The sequence below is a fragment of the Cariama cristata genome, unplaced genomic scaffold, assembly GCF_000690535.1.
Source record: "Cariama cristata isolate BGI_N322 unplaced genomic scaffold, ASM69053v1 scaffold435, whole genome shotgun sequence".
In the NCBI taxonomy this organism is placed as follows: domain Eukaryota; kingdom Metazoa; phylum Chordata; class Aves; order Cariamiformes; family Cariamidae; genus Cariama; species Cariama cristata.
In genome coordinates, this window is record NW_009615579.1 from 9,512 (window position 1) to 24,345 (window position 14,834).

Sequence of the window (14,834 nt, forward strand, 5' to 3'; positions counted from 1 at the left end):
TAGGTTATGATGGAAAGGTTGCACGCCAAACTATGTTTACATAGAACTGAATGATTACTACGTTAGTAGAACGCAGTATGAAAGCATAAAAGTTCATCTTTTGTATTTAGAACTAGGGTAAGAAGGTGATATCCTAAGGGAAATTAAGATTGGATTCAGTAAATTAGATGTACCACTGTGTAAAAAAAGAGTATTTGACTTCCATAAAAAATAACAAAGTAGTAACTTCTACCTTTTCTTTCCTTAGGCAAGGAGCTGTCAATCTTCCTCCTCTTGAATTCAAACCAGCTTTGATGTTAGAAACTTTCAGTATTAGTGCTGTTGTAATGGAGAAATCCATGTGCACACCTCATAACTCCACCAATGCCCTTTCTTTTCATGACTTGAATAAACGTTATTATAATACTTTTCACTGCAATTTTACAATTTCTTGCCAGTCCATAAGCCAGCACGTAGATATGGCACTGGTTCGTCTCATTCATCAGTTCAGTACGATGATTGATGATATCAAAGCCACGCAGACGGACATCAAACTTAGCAGATACACAGCTGGATCAGCCTCTCCGACACCTACTTTTAAAACCCGCAAACACAGAGACTTCCGCTCTTCTGATTTCAGCCGAAGCTCTCGAGGAAGTCTTAATGGAGGTAACAGAGTGAACAACACCAAGAACAAACGAACAAACAACGAGAACAATAAAAAAGAGTCTCGAAACAAGAATTCCTTGGGGAGGTCTGAAAGACGAACTTCTAAAGTGTCTAGGAAAGGTTCAAAAGATGTAGTTGACCACATGACTATTCATATGGATGACTCTGACTCTATTACCGTGTCGGAACAGAGCGAACCTTCTGCTGAGTGCTGGCAAAATATGTATAAACTATTGAACTTCTATTCACTCATTTCTGATCCAACCGGGATTTTAGAAAAGTCTTCTGAAACTTTCGGGCCAACAGGTAAACTAGTTCATGAATCCAAATAATTGAGAGTGCGTGCTTTTGCTCAAGGGTGTTCTTCTAAAGGTTGGTCACAAGGCGGTCTTTGAAAGTTGCCCACCCCATCTAACTTGAATCAGAGGGGCAAGTGGTGAAGATTGGGGGGAGCTTGTAATTGGTTCATGAAGGTGGTGTACAAAAGAAAAAAAATTTTTTCTTGGCTTTATAATATACTTTGATTCTTTCGATCCTAGACTTAGTCAAATATGTGTTAATTGCTTGGTTTTAAATTCAGTCCCTTGTTATTCTTGTGCAGCTCTGTTAATCTGAACTTGCACTGGGTATGGGACTGTGTTAACTTTTCCGGTTAATTGTGTACAGAGTGAATTGAGTTTGGACTTCCCTATGTGCTATTTTGTTTTCAAGTGACTAATGGAACTGCTGTATATTATCATTCTGTGAAAATGTGTAAGCGCATACATAGGTGATCCTCAGGGAGATAATTTCTGCCCTGGGAATAACTGAGTGAAACAATAATCTGTGAACCTAGCTTTGAGATAAGAAAAGGTGAAATACTGATTTTGGTAAAGTCCAGCAAAGATTACAGCTGGTTGGGCCATAATTTCACCCAAAGCTTTGAGAATCTGGGGTGATCATTGCTCTATTTCCAATGTATTTTAGCCTAGCAGAGTAAATTTGAGAGCTGAACTTAAGTTGCTGTAAATATGCAGGGGATTGTATTAGTTACTAGTTAGGTGTATTTTCTTGGGATTTCTTTCAACTAAAGAATGAAAAACTGAGAAAGTGTCATATGAGAGCTTCTGTTAAACCGAGGGCAGTATCTTTCATGCCCAGAATATCATATCCACAGCTATGGTATCTGCACAAAATGTAAATTTTTTTACATTGTTTTTATGCTCTGAGTGTTGAAAAGGAAAACTTGCTCATCCAAAACTAAATTAGAAGAACCTTTGGCTGTGAAATGATCGAAAAAGAAACAGGACAATTGGAAAGTGTCAGACCATTTTTATCGTATAACAATAAAATCACATAAATATGAATTTTTATATAACATAAGAATATATCTCTGAATAATAATGAAATCACATCACTCATTATTGTCCCCATTGTGTCTTGGATTTGGTTCAGTTGCAATGTTATTAGAGTGGAATAAGCGAGGCACAGATAATTTGCGTAAAGAGTTCGCTTGATGTGCAAGATTACATGATCCTTGGTTTCAAATACAAATATAAATCAGATATGCCAAGGATTTCTTGTCCAGTATCCTTAAATAACTCCTTTGTACTTTTGTAGGTGTTCGAAGCCCAACCGAACCTGCTTGTAGAGTGGTGTTTGAGAATGAACAGGATAACGGCAGAGACGCGCAGAGGAAGCGCAGCCTGGTGACTTCGGAGCCACAGCATGTGACACTCATAGTCTTTGGCATAGGCATGGTGAACCGAACCCACCTGGAAGCGGACATCGGCGGTCTAACGATGGAATCCGAACTGAAGAGAATCCATGGCAGTTTTACCCTAAAAGAAAAAATGAAAGGTGGGGTAAGCTAAAATGTACTCTGTAAATTCAGTGGCAGCTTTACATGTTTGTGTTTGTGTGCGTATCTATACCAATGGTATGTATGTGCATGTGTAATATGTTTTGTTTGTAAACAGACGTACATTATATCTGTGTGTGGATAGCATAATAACATTCAATAGGTTCTCTTAAAAACTGTTACTAGGATGCTGAAGGATTTTAAAAGGATGCAAGATTTTCAGAAAATGCCACGAAGGAGATTCTTTTAGAAGACAATCACTCTTTTCATTTTCAAAAGCTTTCGTGTCACAATTTAAATTTGATATTACTTAATATGACTACTGAAACTGTAATTTTTCAATTATTTTCCTACTACTATATTTTTGAAAGTAGTAGGCATACCTGGAAGTATTTTACCGAATGAAATACTGTTAAGTATCTTTTTTTCTTAAAGATGTACTACATCAAAAGATGACCGAGACATGTGCCACTGCTCACATAGGAGGTGTCAATATTGTCCTGCTGGAGGGAATTACCCCAAATATCCAGTAAGTATGAAGCCTGACAATTTAAAATCGTTCAAGTGCATAGAAGTGATATCAGTTGTGTGACAGTAAAGCTGTGTAGTTTAATACAGAGAAAGCATTGATGATAGGTCTTTATGTAGAATCCATGAAATCAGAGAGTTTGGTGTCAACCATGCAGCTGTTGCAGAATTGGGCTTGAGTTTGACTGGCAAAGCTAACTGTATATGCCATAGAAAAGGAGGCTTTTCTATGAAAGACATATCTGAGTAAGCTGAGAACGTGTTAATAGCTTTCAGCCTAGGGCACCCAATTGCACAAGCCTTAGACATAGTTACATGAATATGAATACTCCTGTTCCTTTCTATTTCTGGTAAAAGGTGTTAGTAAGTTCAGAACTGATTGTAGGATCACAGTGTAAATGGGTAAGTGACCCTATGAAAGGCATATCTCAGTAAGCTGAGAAGGAATTCGGTGAACGTGTTAATAGCTTTCAGCCTAGGGCACCCAATTGCACAAGCCTTAGACATAGTTACATGAATATGAATACTCCTGTTCCTTTCTATTTCTGGTAAAAGGTGTTAGTAAGTTCAGAACTGATTGTAGGATCACAGTGTAAATGGGTAAGTGACCTGACTGAAAAATTGTAGGTGACAGATCCTCTTGTAGAAAGAAAGAAATTAAATTTCGTGTAATTAGAGCTTTCTGCACTGATTTTATTTGATGTGGTGTACGCATAGAAACTTTATCACATTGTCTGCATTGTTTCTTTTATGATTCTAATTGCTTTTTGAAGCTTATAGGTTCCACTAAACCATAGAAGATTTTAGGGAGTATTTAACTCACTGATGCTGGTTATTCTTATTCAAGATCTGTATTGTTTCTTTAATAGATATCTTTTTGAACTCTCATGATGCATGATTCCTTGTGCTATTTGTACAGTTCTAATATCTGTTCTCCACCCTTTATATAATTGACACAACTTGGGGGGTGGTGCGGGGGGAGAATCACTTTTTGTGCATGAACATCTTGAATTACTTGCTCAGCATCCATATTGTTGTTTTGGCTTTTTTGCCAGGTTCACAAACTCAAAAAGAGCATGCGTTATTTTTCTTTACTTCTAGCTGAACTTTTTTCTGTTTGAGTTGCAAAACAACAGTTGAACTACAACTCTTTGTAATGTAGATCACCCTCACACGGTTTGAGTGTTAGCTGGGTAACCCTCAGTATGTGATCTGCTTTTAGAATATTAATGCTGTCGAAAAGGGGCTAAATAATGTGACTTGAGCCTCTCTCTCCTTTTAATTCCTGTTCAGTTTGGAAGATGCTATATAGAACTTAAAACATATAGAATTTTATTAATGTCCCCAGCCAAATTGCTTCTGATAAGCATGTTTCAGAGGGATAAATCAAAGTTTTAATCTGACAGGCACGTAGGGCTTCTGAAGGCGACTGAGGTTCTTCATGCCTGTTTTACGTCATAATCTTACTGAGCTTCCATATAGAGAGGGTACAAAAGGAAAGGGGGGAAATGATGATAAAACTTTAGCAACAACAACAACAGCAAACAACAAACCCTAACAAAACCAAAACCTTCAACTTGGTAAATTTGAAAGTAAGTGTCATATTGTGGGTTACAAGTAATTAACTGACTAATTTTGCATGAATGTTTATTCTTTATTTGCTTTGTTTTTGTTTTTCTTGCTTTCTCTTCAATCTTCATCTGTAGACTGGAGGATTTTCCTACATCTCCTACAAGCACAGCCAAACAAGAGTTTCTGTATGTCATATTATTATGTTTAATAGTCTTGCAATTAACTCTGTGTTGTGTAGCTAACGGCTGCATTCCTACTGTGTGTGATTGTGTAGGTAGATGTTGCCTGAATACATTTTAGTTTAACATCTAATATTACCTAGATAAGCTTTTAATGTAGCCTGCTAAATATCTGTCAAAAAAAGCCCTTGTAAATGTTAACAATGTAGCTTTAGGGGCAGCTATGACACTATACGGTCACTACTGTAATGCTAGAATGGTTTCACTGGCTGTTAAGTTCTTTAGATCTGCTTCTATGCTTATTTTAATGAGGTGAAATAATGCTGATAAATGTAAAGGGGCAGGTTAGATTTGCATCGAACTTGGTAAGGAACTGCTGTGCTTGAAGTGGTAGTACCTGTTGCAATTTCAACATGAATAGGACTATTCCTTTTGTCTGTCTTTACCTCTGTGCTGGGTTTAATTGCTAGGCGTGCTGACCAGGTTATGCTAACACAAAATGTTTTCCTTAAAACTATGCCTGTGGATCTACTGCTAATGAAGGTGACCCTCTTCAGGTCCCCCAGATCTGTGTGTGTGAGCGTAGGTCTTTTCTCTCACAAAAGATGCACTGTTTTTATTCTAGTTGCTTGCTTACTTCGTGATGCTAAAGCCCAGGGAGTATCACTGGAGTAGCGGTCAAGGTGGGAAATGGTACACTGGCAACCTAGAAGCCCTGATACACAGTGACCCTGCAGTACAGTGACAAGAAAAGTTACGTAGCCAAGAACTGTGATTTCGGCACTTCCCCCCCCCCCCGCTCTCGGCATGAATTTCTTTTGCTACTTTGGACCACTAGTGCATATCTTTTAGAAGGACTTAGTACAACTGCTGTTTGTTAAAGCATTTGTGTATATTCAGTGTTGTGATAATACAGGATTAACTTTAAAATGCCCTTATAGGTGGTAGCTCTGGAAGGAGAGGTGATGTAAAACTGCAAGTGATGTAAAGAAAATAGATGGGTTTTTGTTCCTTTTTGTCTGGTAGCACCCTTAAACCAGTAAAAGAAAGTACTTTTTTGCATAGTGCGTCACTGAACAGTTGAATTCATTGCCATGTGATGAGGTCAACAAAAGTATATGTGATTAAAAGGACTGGACAAATCCATGTAGGAAAGGTCTGATGGTGAGTCATGAACACAATACAGCCTCTGGCTCAAAAAGTAAACCCCCGATGGCTGGAATTAGGGGAAGGATCACCTTATGCCCTGAGTATCAGCTACTGCCCAAATTTTCATGGGGCTCAGTGTGGTAGTTCCTGTGTGTGTTACAGGCCTCCTGCTGATGTTTTTTCCCCCTTTTTCTAACATTCCCAAAAATCTGTTAGGTTGAGTGGTGGCCTTGTAGCCAGCTCTGTAGTGGGACAAAGACTTTTTTCACAAGTTTGTCTGGAGAGTAAGTATTTATGGAATCGCAGAACGTAGAATTACTTCTGAATGCATTACTGGTATATAACTTAAATATCAATTAATGATTTTAATAATATTCAACCAGATCTGTTATAGGCATATGACTGTAGGTAAGCAAACTGCAGATATATAATGTGCAGTGCTCATTCCAAATAAACGTATAGGCGCACAGTTGTTCTGCATTTCATTCTGGCATGGAAGTAGGCTTTAGGTAGACCAGACAAGTGACAGTGAAATTCATTTGTTGCGTGAAATATGGAAATACTTTAGCAGAGAAGCACAGTTAATCTTGCTAAATCTGATTCTCCTGTGACAGCTATACTGGTGTAATTTTTTTTTAATTAAGGAAGTGCTTAAAATGGTATGAATTCCTATGTTCGGAATTGATTGTTAAGTTCAGTACAGACTTTAACTCCAACTACTTTTACTTTTAACTTCTACACAAAGGTAGGTTAAGACTAGACCATCTGTCTGGTACAGGACGGGAGGAGATCTTGCAACTTCCCTTAAGTTGAAAGTTGTTCTTGTGATGCTTGAATAGCTAACGTAGTGGTGTTTTTGTTTTATTGATGGGGGGAAAAAATGTGTTCTTGATTGACTTCACAATAGTTCAGTCAGAATGGTAGCAGGAAGAGAGTAGGAAATAAGCGAACATCAACAGAGAAATAATCATGTGTTTTTCTTTTAAAGAGCTGGATTAAAAGAAGTCTGCCCTTTTACTTAAGTAATGTTTATTTGTATAATGTTTTTCTGAAAATACTTGGGAATTAAGATTTGTTTCCTCCTTCATATTTGTGTAAATTCTTCAAATATTTTGAAATCATTTCTACTTGGTAGTCTACCCTAAAATATTAATCCATAACCACTTTAGGTCGCTTGTAGCTCTTGCGTAGCTGCGAAAAACTGAAAATGGTCCTAGTGCTTCAGTAAATTCATCTGCTGTTGATAGGCTTGTGGTTGCATTACAGTGCTGTGCGTTTCTTCATTATAAGCAGAAGGATGATGTCATCTTTTTTTTGTTTGTTTATATTTCCACACCTAGGATGCTTCAGGCTAGCTGATATTTTAACATCAGAATAAGGAGCCCTGTGTTAGGGTTTCACAGAAGAAACATTACTTAGGGAGCAGAATTCATGGAATATTGTAGCTTTCACCATGAAACCAAATTGTCTATAGAACAATTTAAATCATGATACAAAAAGTATTTTAGTTATGCTCCTTAAAATACAGTAATTGACAAACTTTCGCTGAATGTGGCAATTTATTATAGAGTCTTTTTTTCGGATATTTTAGCTAATGTACTGCATCTTCACAACTATATGTCTTTCTCTTTGAGGTTGTAATATTCTGGGCTAGCTACATAATAGAATTCCATTGAGTAACCCTCCAGTAATTCACTTTAGATGAGAAACATTAATGTGTTACCCCGTGTATCTCTTTTTAAGAGGAGCTTAGTGAATTCTGATATGCCAAAATTTCATTTTGACATCAGAAACTGTTAGCTTTGTGCAGTTGTATTTTTATCTTGGGTAACTATTGTGTCAATTAAACATTGATATTAATTCACAAGCCCATTTATCACTGCTATGTATTTATTACTAAGTGAGTATTTCCTCCATTGACCTTTTCGGATGCTAAAATCAGATTTTACTAAGTCTTCTTCTGAAAAGGATGATTCAAGAATTTTCCTGAAAAGGAGCTGAAATGGAAGGCTCTTACTTGTTTCCATGTGTGAAAATTTGTCTGTGTATGTGTAGCCTAGTATGTGTAAACTCAAATGATCTTAAATTATGCAAGAATAACAATTTAACAGATATTTTTGCAATGCATGACTTGTTCTCTTTACATGTAGTGTAGTTGTTTGTGGCATGTAGTGCATCTGTGTGTGTAAAGTGAAAGAAAAAGGAATGTGTATGTAATTTATAAACAAAATCACTTATATGAATACTTAAATATTCAGCTAACACTTAAAAACCCATTTTAACCTAAAACTGTAACTGTTTTAAAAGATTTGCAAATAAATCCTATTTCCTTTTCTGTTAGAACTGTCGTGAAATGCAGTATTGCCAAATCCCAGGCCCTGTATAGTGCCCAGAGAGGGCTGAAAACAAACAACGCTGCTGTGGTCAAAGTTGGAGCCATCAGCATCAACATTCCTCAGCACCCTGCCACACTGCACAGCATGATGGTGCGCAGCTCTCACCAGCTCTCCAAGCAGATTTCGGATCTCATCAGGCAACCATCGACTGCGTAAGTGCTGCTTGCACGGCATTTCCAACTGTCACTGGTTGCCATCCAATTATGGGCTTGTGTTACTTGGAACGTATGTGGGAGAGTCAGGCTAGTCATATATCATGTTAGAATAACAAAAAGTATTTTCTGATCTTTGTCTTGGTAACTAGGCCCCAGCCTACCAAAGAAGATGTTGCGACTCCTTTGCCCTCTGAAAAGACTCCAACAAGTATTAATCAAACACCTGTTGAAACAAATGAATTTCCACAGCTGCCAGAAGGCTTAGAAAAGAAGCCTATAGTTCTTAAATTCAGTGCCATGATAGATGGTATAGCTATTGGAGCAGCGCTTTTGCCCTCTCTAAAGGCAGAATATAAGATGGGAAGAATGAGGAGTCACGGAATGACAGGTAACAGTTCTCTGAAACTTTAAAAACATTATGGCTTTTAGTTTGGCCTTGCTGGAAGCATCCAAGAGGACTTGATATTACTGTTGAATTATAGCTAGGGCTTTGAATGTGTTGCTATCAGCTTTTTTTTAATGTGGACTTCAATCAGATGGGGCCATATAGCAAATTTATGCTGTTGTTGTTCTACACAATTGCCAGAGGCAGAATACAAGAGCAGATGAAGACATGTATATATTCATATATAGCTTTCTCCCAGGAAGCTTACCTCTACTAAAATCAGTTTATGATCCTTGATTAATTGAATTCAGATTCGTAAGGCTACCTGAGAATACTCTTATAGGACCTCAGTACACATGAGGTAGTTTGTATGACTCCCTTCTCCATCTGATTACAGTGAAGTCTTAATTTTCTTTAAAAACTAAGAAACCTCAGAATCATTTATGTGGATATTTATAGCTCTGGAGGTCTGTGCACTTCAATAACAGTTTAAAGATATTTTTTTTTCTTTTAAATTCCAAAATTGTTTTTAAATTTAAGGATAAAAAAAAGATCCTTTGGCCAGTTCATAGCTTTTCTTTCCTGGTCTTCCTTTTACAGGTGCCCAAACTAGATTTAATTTTGAGCTTCCAAGTCACAGATTGCGCTTCACTTCAAAAGTCTCTGCCACTGATATGTCGACCATTCCTCCTTCAGCGAGTCTCAACCTTCCTCCTGTCACTATGTCAGGCAAATATATCATGGAAGAACACGATACTTACTCAGACCAAATTTGGAGCATAGATGAACTACCTGCTAAGCAAGGCTATTATCTGCAGGGGAACTACTTACGCTGTGTGGCTGAAGTAGGTGTTGAAGACTGTAGTCATCTTTGATAACTTGTTGAGTTGTTTCCATTCTGCTAGTTTCTGTATGTGCATCTTCATATTATATTAATAATATGCCTACTCCAGAACTCTCAGGTTACAGGTTGATCCAAATATAGCATTTGTAATTGCGTGGCACTGAAATAGAACTTTCTCAGTACTTAATTTGATGAGCAGCGAACATATTAAGCAGTCAAGACCATTATATCGGAGGAATTTGAATATGCTCTTTTGTGCAAATAAATAAGGAAGATATGTTTAGAAACTTTTTTTGGAATGACAATATTTCTCATCAGTGAAGTAGACAAAAGTATATTATGCTGATGATTCACATAATGTGTATATTTTGCAAAAAGAAATACTGAAAAATTTAAAAAATTATTTTAGTGTTTCATAACTGTTTTATTTTTTCATGATTAGACAGCTCCATAGATAGGAGACGCTATATATAACCTTAGTAAATTATATAAAATTTTCTGTTCGACACAGAGTGTTCTACTCACAAACTTTATTTGTGTGCCAATTTCCACAGTTACTTTTCACAGAGAGAAAACTGATGCTGCTTAAAAGAAACCTATCTGGTGGAGAAAAATGGGACTTTTCTACTAACTATTTCTTTAGTCAGAAAAATAGTCTAGCATGTTTGTAATTGAGACTTCTGATGTTTGCATCTTTATTGGAGAAGTTTAATTAGGTGCTGCTCTTTGTTCAACCCATTTGAGTTATTTCCTGGCTAAAGAAAGGCCTTAGGGTCTTTGAATTTGTTCAGCATGTAAAACAAAAGAGAGGGGTAGCTTAGCAAAGGCAAATGCCAAGTCCAAGTAGTTATAGAAAACATCTGTATTTTATTTTTATTTAAAAAATTTTAATGGAAAATTTAAACAATCTTAGGCAGATTTCAGTTCTTTAGGAATATTCTTTAAGATTGGATTGGACACATAAGTAGTTTACCATTTAAGATCTCAGTAAACTTGTTCATCTGTAGTGACTAGAATAATGTACTTTTAGAGGTTGACAGCTCATTTCTGTTTTGTTCTAATAATGATTTACTATCTGGAATTAAGTAGCATTTCACATACTTCCATGAACCTTAATCAAGTCCTGCATTTTATTGTCTAAGCTGAACTTAAGCAGGAGAAAAAACTTTTTTATATAATAGTGTATGTCCTTCAGTTTTCTGATAGGCATTTGGAGCAGAAAAATTGCAAGACAAAACTATTTAATATTCTTTTTTTATACCAATAACAATATAATTGGACTTGAAAAGATGTGCCTGAAAACTAAAAAATAATTGTTTTGAAAACATAGATATGGTAACTGTTTTAAAGTTTTTTTTTCTAAAATTTTATATTTCTGCAGGTTGGTTCCTTCGAACATAATCTCACAACTGACCTTTTAAATCATTTAGTATTTGTGCAAAAAGTGTTCATGAAGGAAGTAAATGAAGTCATACAGAAGGTTTCAGGTAAGCAGAGCATTTAAAACCAACTTTAAGATCCTTAAACTTTGTTTGATGGCAACATTATGTAGTTCTTGGGATCGGCTATTTGTTTCACAGACACATCATCATTTCACATCTAGCACTTCAAGCAGCAGCAAAAAGCAAGGAGCAGAGCTGGAGTTTGAAGTAGTAAGAGAGACTGGAAATTTTTGTAGCTGTATCAGAAACAAGACGTTTTATTGGGAAGGAGGATAGCTTGTCATTCTGGACACTAGCTTCTGTGTCTATGACATGAGCTTGGCCGGGTTACTTTCTGTATTCACTTTGTTCACCTCTAAATTGCAGATTGTGATACTGCATTTTGTAAAATAATGTCACCATATTCTTTTAAAGTAAAACAGCTGTGTCTGGGGAAAATAGTGTCAATATCGGTATTATTTAGTGTCTCCTGATTCCTAGCTCTTCGATTCTTTGCAGATAACATGTTTTGGAACTGTATGAAAAAGGCATTTGGTTATTCATTAGATTGTTTTGTGCATCATGCTGTGTACTACATAATACTGGACTGTTTTGTTTCTGTCATTTAGGCTGGCTTCTGTTCTCAAAAAATTTTCAAAGGAAAAATAGTGTTGTCATTAAAAACCGAATTAGAGAACAGTTGCAAAATCTCTTAGTGCTCTCTCTTTTGCAGTATGCAATGGAAACTGCATACCAAATTGTACGTTCATCTGCTTGAGTAGACAGCCAAAATTACAAAACATTTATTTCTTTACATAAAAAAAACTCGTGTCTATCTGACTGAATCAGTTTGTGCAGCATTTAAAAACAGATCTGCTCACTTTCTAGTTCTTACTGTTACAGACTTGGTCTGTGTTCAAGAACTGAAAGCAGACCAAAAAGCCAATAACTTGTGCCATGCAATGATGTTTCACTCAGCAAAGAAGTTCTATCACCCTATGCGCTGGAAAAAATAGTACAAAATTATACTATTTTTTTATAATATGTGACTACTCTGAGGGGAAATGTAAAGACTGGAAGCTTTGTTTGACACATTAGTTATTGTTTGGTAGTTTTTAAAAAAATACAGGAATATGATTTACTGTGGATGTTACATGACGGATGAGGAGAAGAGCAGAAAAACAAATAATTAAAGAACTGTAGAAGTGTGTTGTTGCTCTTTAGGTCGAAATAGGAATTGGCAGATGGGGGTAAAGAGTAAATGAATGAGAGGAGGAAGGATGTATGTTTCGGAGAGAATGTTACAGGATGACCAATGTGAATAAATATTCAAACCAGGTGAAATGTCAAGTAGTTTATTTTTAACACTTTTTGATTTATGCTAAAAGGCTATTTATAGAAATATAGCTATTTTTTGTGTAAAGATTCATTAATAGTTGGAAACATCATGAGGAAAGACGAAAAAAACTAGAGAGTAGTAACTAAGTGAAAAGAGTGTCTCTGTGTACATCTACACACTCCTTTCATCTACCTCTGTGCATGTGTGTATATATATTCTTGCATACAGATGTACATAAAAGAAATGTGCAGGTCCAGATGACATGCCCTCAAGGGAGTTAGAGGGAGTGGAGAAAATGGAAAATGGGAGAATCCCTAAAGGATAAGAAGAAACAAATTTTAAACACCATGATGTTGGTTCCAGGCAAAATATATTGGCATTGGGTAGTAAGAAAGAGAATGCTTAGGGGAAGTATAAACCTTCAACAGCTGTCATTATTCTATTAGAACAATTTTTATAGAGGAGCATAAAGTGGTAAAATGGAAAACCTATATTAGATTTGTTTTACAACATTTCTCAGTCTCTAGAGTCCAATCTCTCCTATGTTTTTATGTGAGGAATTTATTGCCGTTGCTGGTTCTTTGCTTTTCCAGACTATAAATTTGTATTGCAAGTAGCAGCCTGATGGTTTTGAAATGTGACTGCTACCTTAACTGTTGTGGTAATTCAGCACATGGGTCTGGGTGCTGAATGCAGAACAATGCGGGTGGAAAATAGCTTTTGTCCTTCTGATTTGCAGCAAAGTAATTTACATGGCTTGAAAATTCCAATTAGTGTAATACACTAAAGTGGTTTTTCTAATTATGGTTTCAGTGAAACTAAAATATTGATTGCATATTATCCTTATATAAAAACTGGGTAAGTACCCATTACTTATGGTGAAGTTTCACAGATTAAAAGCTAGTTAATGAACAGAGCAGTTCATAATAATGCCATCTGCAAGTTGAGGGCAGCATTGATTTAAAGACACCTGGTGTCCGCTTTAAAACTCGTATGACTTTTTGCACTGGTTTATATAAAGATTGAAATCCAACTTCTAATGTAGTTTCATTCAAGAAAATTATGCTCCCTTAAGTGAGAGGGTAGATGGAGAAATTTTATTTAAAAGTAATATCTCTTTTCTTGTTTCTTTTTTTTTAACCGGCAAATGCTTTACAAACTTCATGAAGAAATGTCATTGCAAAAATAGCCCCTAAATATGCATGTGGACAATATATGAAAGATGAGTTAGTTCTCTTGCTCAGAACCCTTATGTTACCATTGTAGTTTTATGTGATCCTAGTTAAGAATATTTGGGGAGGAAAAAAATAAAAAGAGGTGGAGATGATTAAGGCTATTTGGAAAAGAAAAACATCCAGATACAAAATGAAGTGATAAAAATTTACTGTTGTAGTTTGGGTTTTTTTTGTAATCCATTATTTAACTGCCTATTTTTACCACCAAATAACTGTAATTAGAAGAATTGGCATATATGGAGAGAATTAATGGCTTAACCTTTTCCAGCAGCAAGCCCTTACTATAAGCTAAGATTGAATATAGATCAAATCTCAAGGAGAATTTAAACCAGGATTGCTCCTTCAGGTTAGAGCCTATGGGGATATGTTACTTGGGATGAAATGTGCCAGGATGAGAAAGTAAATACAAAAATAAAATAACCGCAGAATACTCTTTCCTCCTGCATTGAAAAATACCGATATAATTTCAATTCCTCTTTTCATGCAATTTGCACAGCATTTGGTCAAGTGTTTAATTTTTATTGTCAGATAATTAGGAGATACATTGGTGCAGGAGACAAAGAATATCTTTTTGAAAACTAGGTGTTACTCCATACAGGCTTTGAGCCTTCCTGTGGAGAGTTTCCTAGGAGGGAGGAACATGACTGTCTTCCTCTGCTTATTAGAGAGCTATGAACTATATGTAACAAGCTGAATCTGTACTGATGTCTTCCGTCTTCAACCTATATTTGTTTTTATAAATCTTCAACTAGTCACTGTTTAAAATGAGGCTTAATTAATTGTCACCTTTTTAATATCTATTTGTTACAAAATGTTTTCTTTGTTAAAACTCTGAATGTGTACATTTAATGCGTACAGGAGGGGAGCAGCCAATACCTCTTTGGAATGAACATGATGGCACAACTGATGGAGAAAAACCAAAAATTCTTCTTTACTCATTGAGCCTACAGTTTAAGGTAATCTTATCTTGACAGAACAGTGGTCCTAGATGCTATTAATGGCTTTCAGCTTTTTACCTTCAAAGCTTATTGAATCAGGAATACTCTGCATGAAGAAGAAAATCCTTGAGTTTGGTTCCTGTAATCTTATTTTAAAATAGCTTAGCATCATTGCATTCTGAAAAACAATTATATCCTCTTTTTT

The 14,834-nt window shown here is 36.0% G+C and overlaps 1 protein-coding gene across 1 annotated transcript in view; it reads left to right on the forward strand.

The window, feature by feature from the left end:
• Positions 1–14,834, forward strand: part of LOC104161413 (uncharacterized protein KIAA1109-like) — a gene marked incomplete at both ends in the record, with an annotated part of 46,482 nt that overhangs the window by 9,291 nt on the left and 22,357 nt on the right. The window contains 9 exons of the mRNA XM_009699848.1: positions 248–954; positions 2,248–2,487; positions 2,924–3,017; positions 4,723–4,773; positions 8,258–8,464; positions 8,617–8,855; positions 9,453–9,697; positions 11,078–11,183; positions 14,550–14,647. Coding sequence (XP_009698150.1) covers positions 248–954; positions 2,248–2,487; positions 2,924–3,017; positions 4,723–4,773; positions 8,258–8,464; positions 8,617–8,855; positions 9,453–9,697; positions 11,078–11,183; positions 14,550–14,647 — 1,987 coding nt within the window. The remainder of the gene's footprint in view (positions 1–247; positions 955–2,247; positions 2,488–2,923; positions 3,018–4,722; positions 4,774–8,257; positions 8,465–8,616; positions 8,856–9,452; positions 9,698–11,077; positions 11,184–14,549; positions 14,648–14,834) is intronic.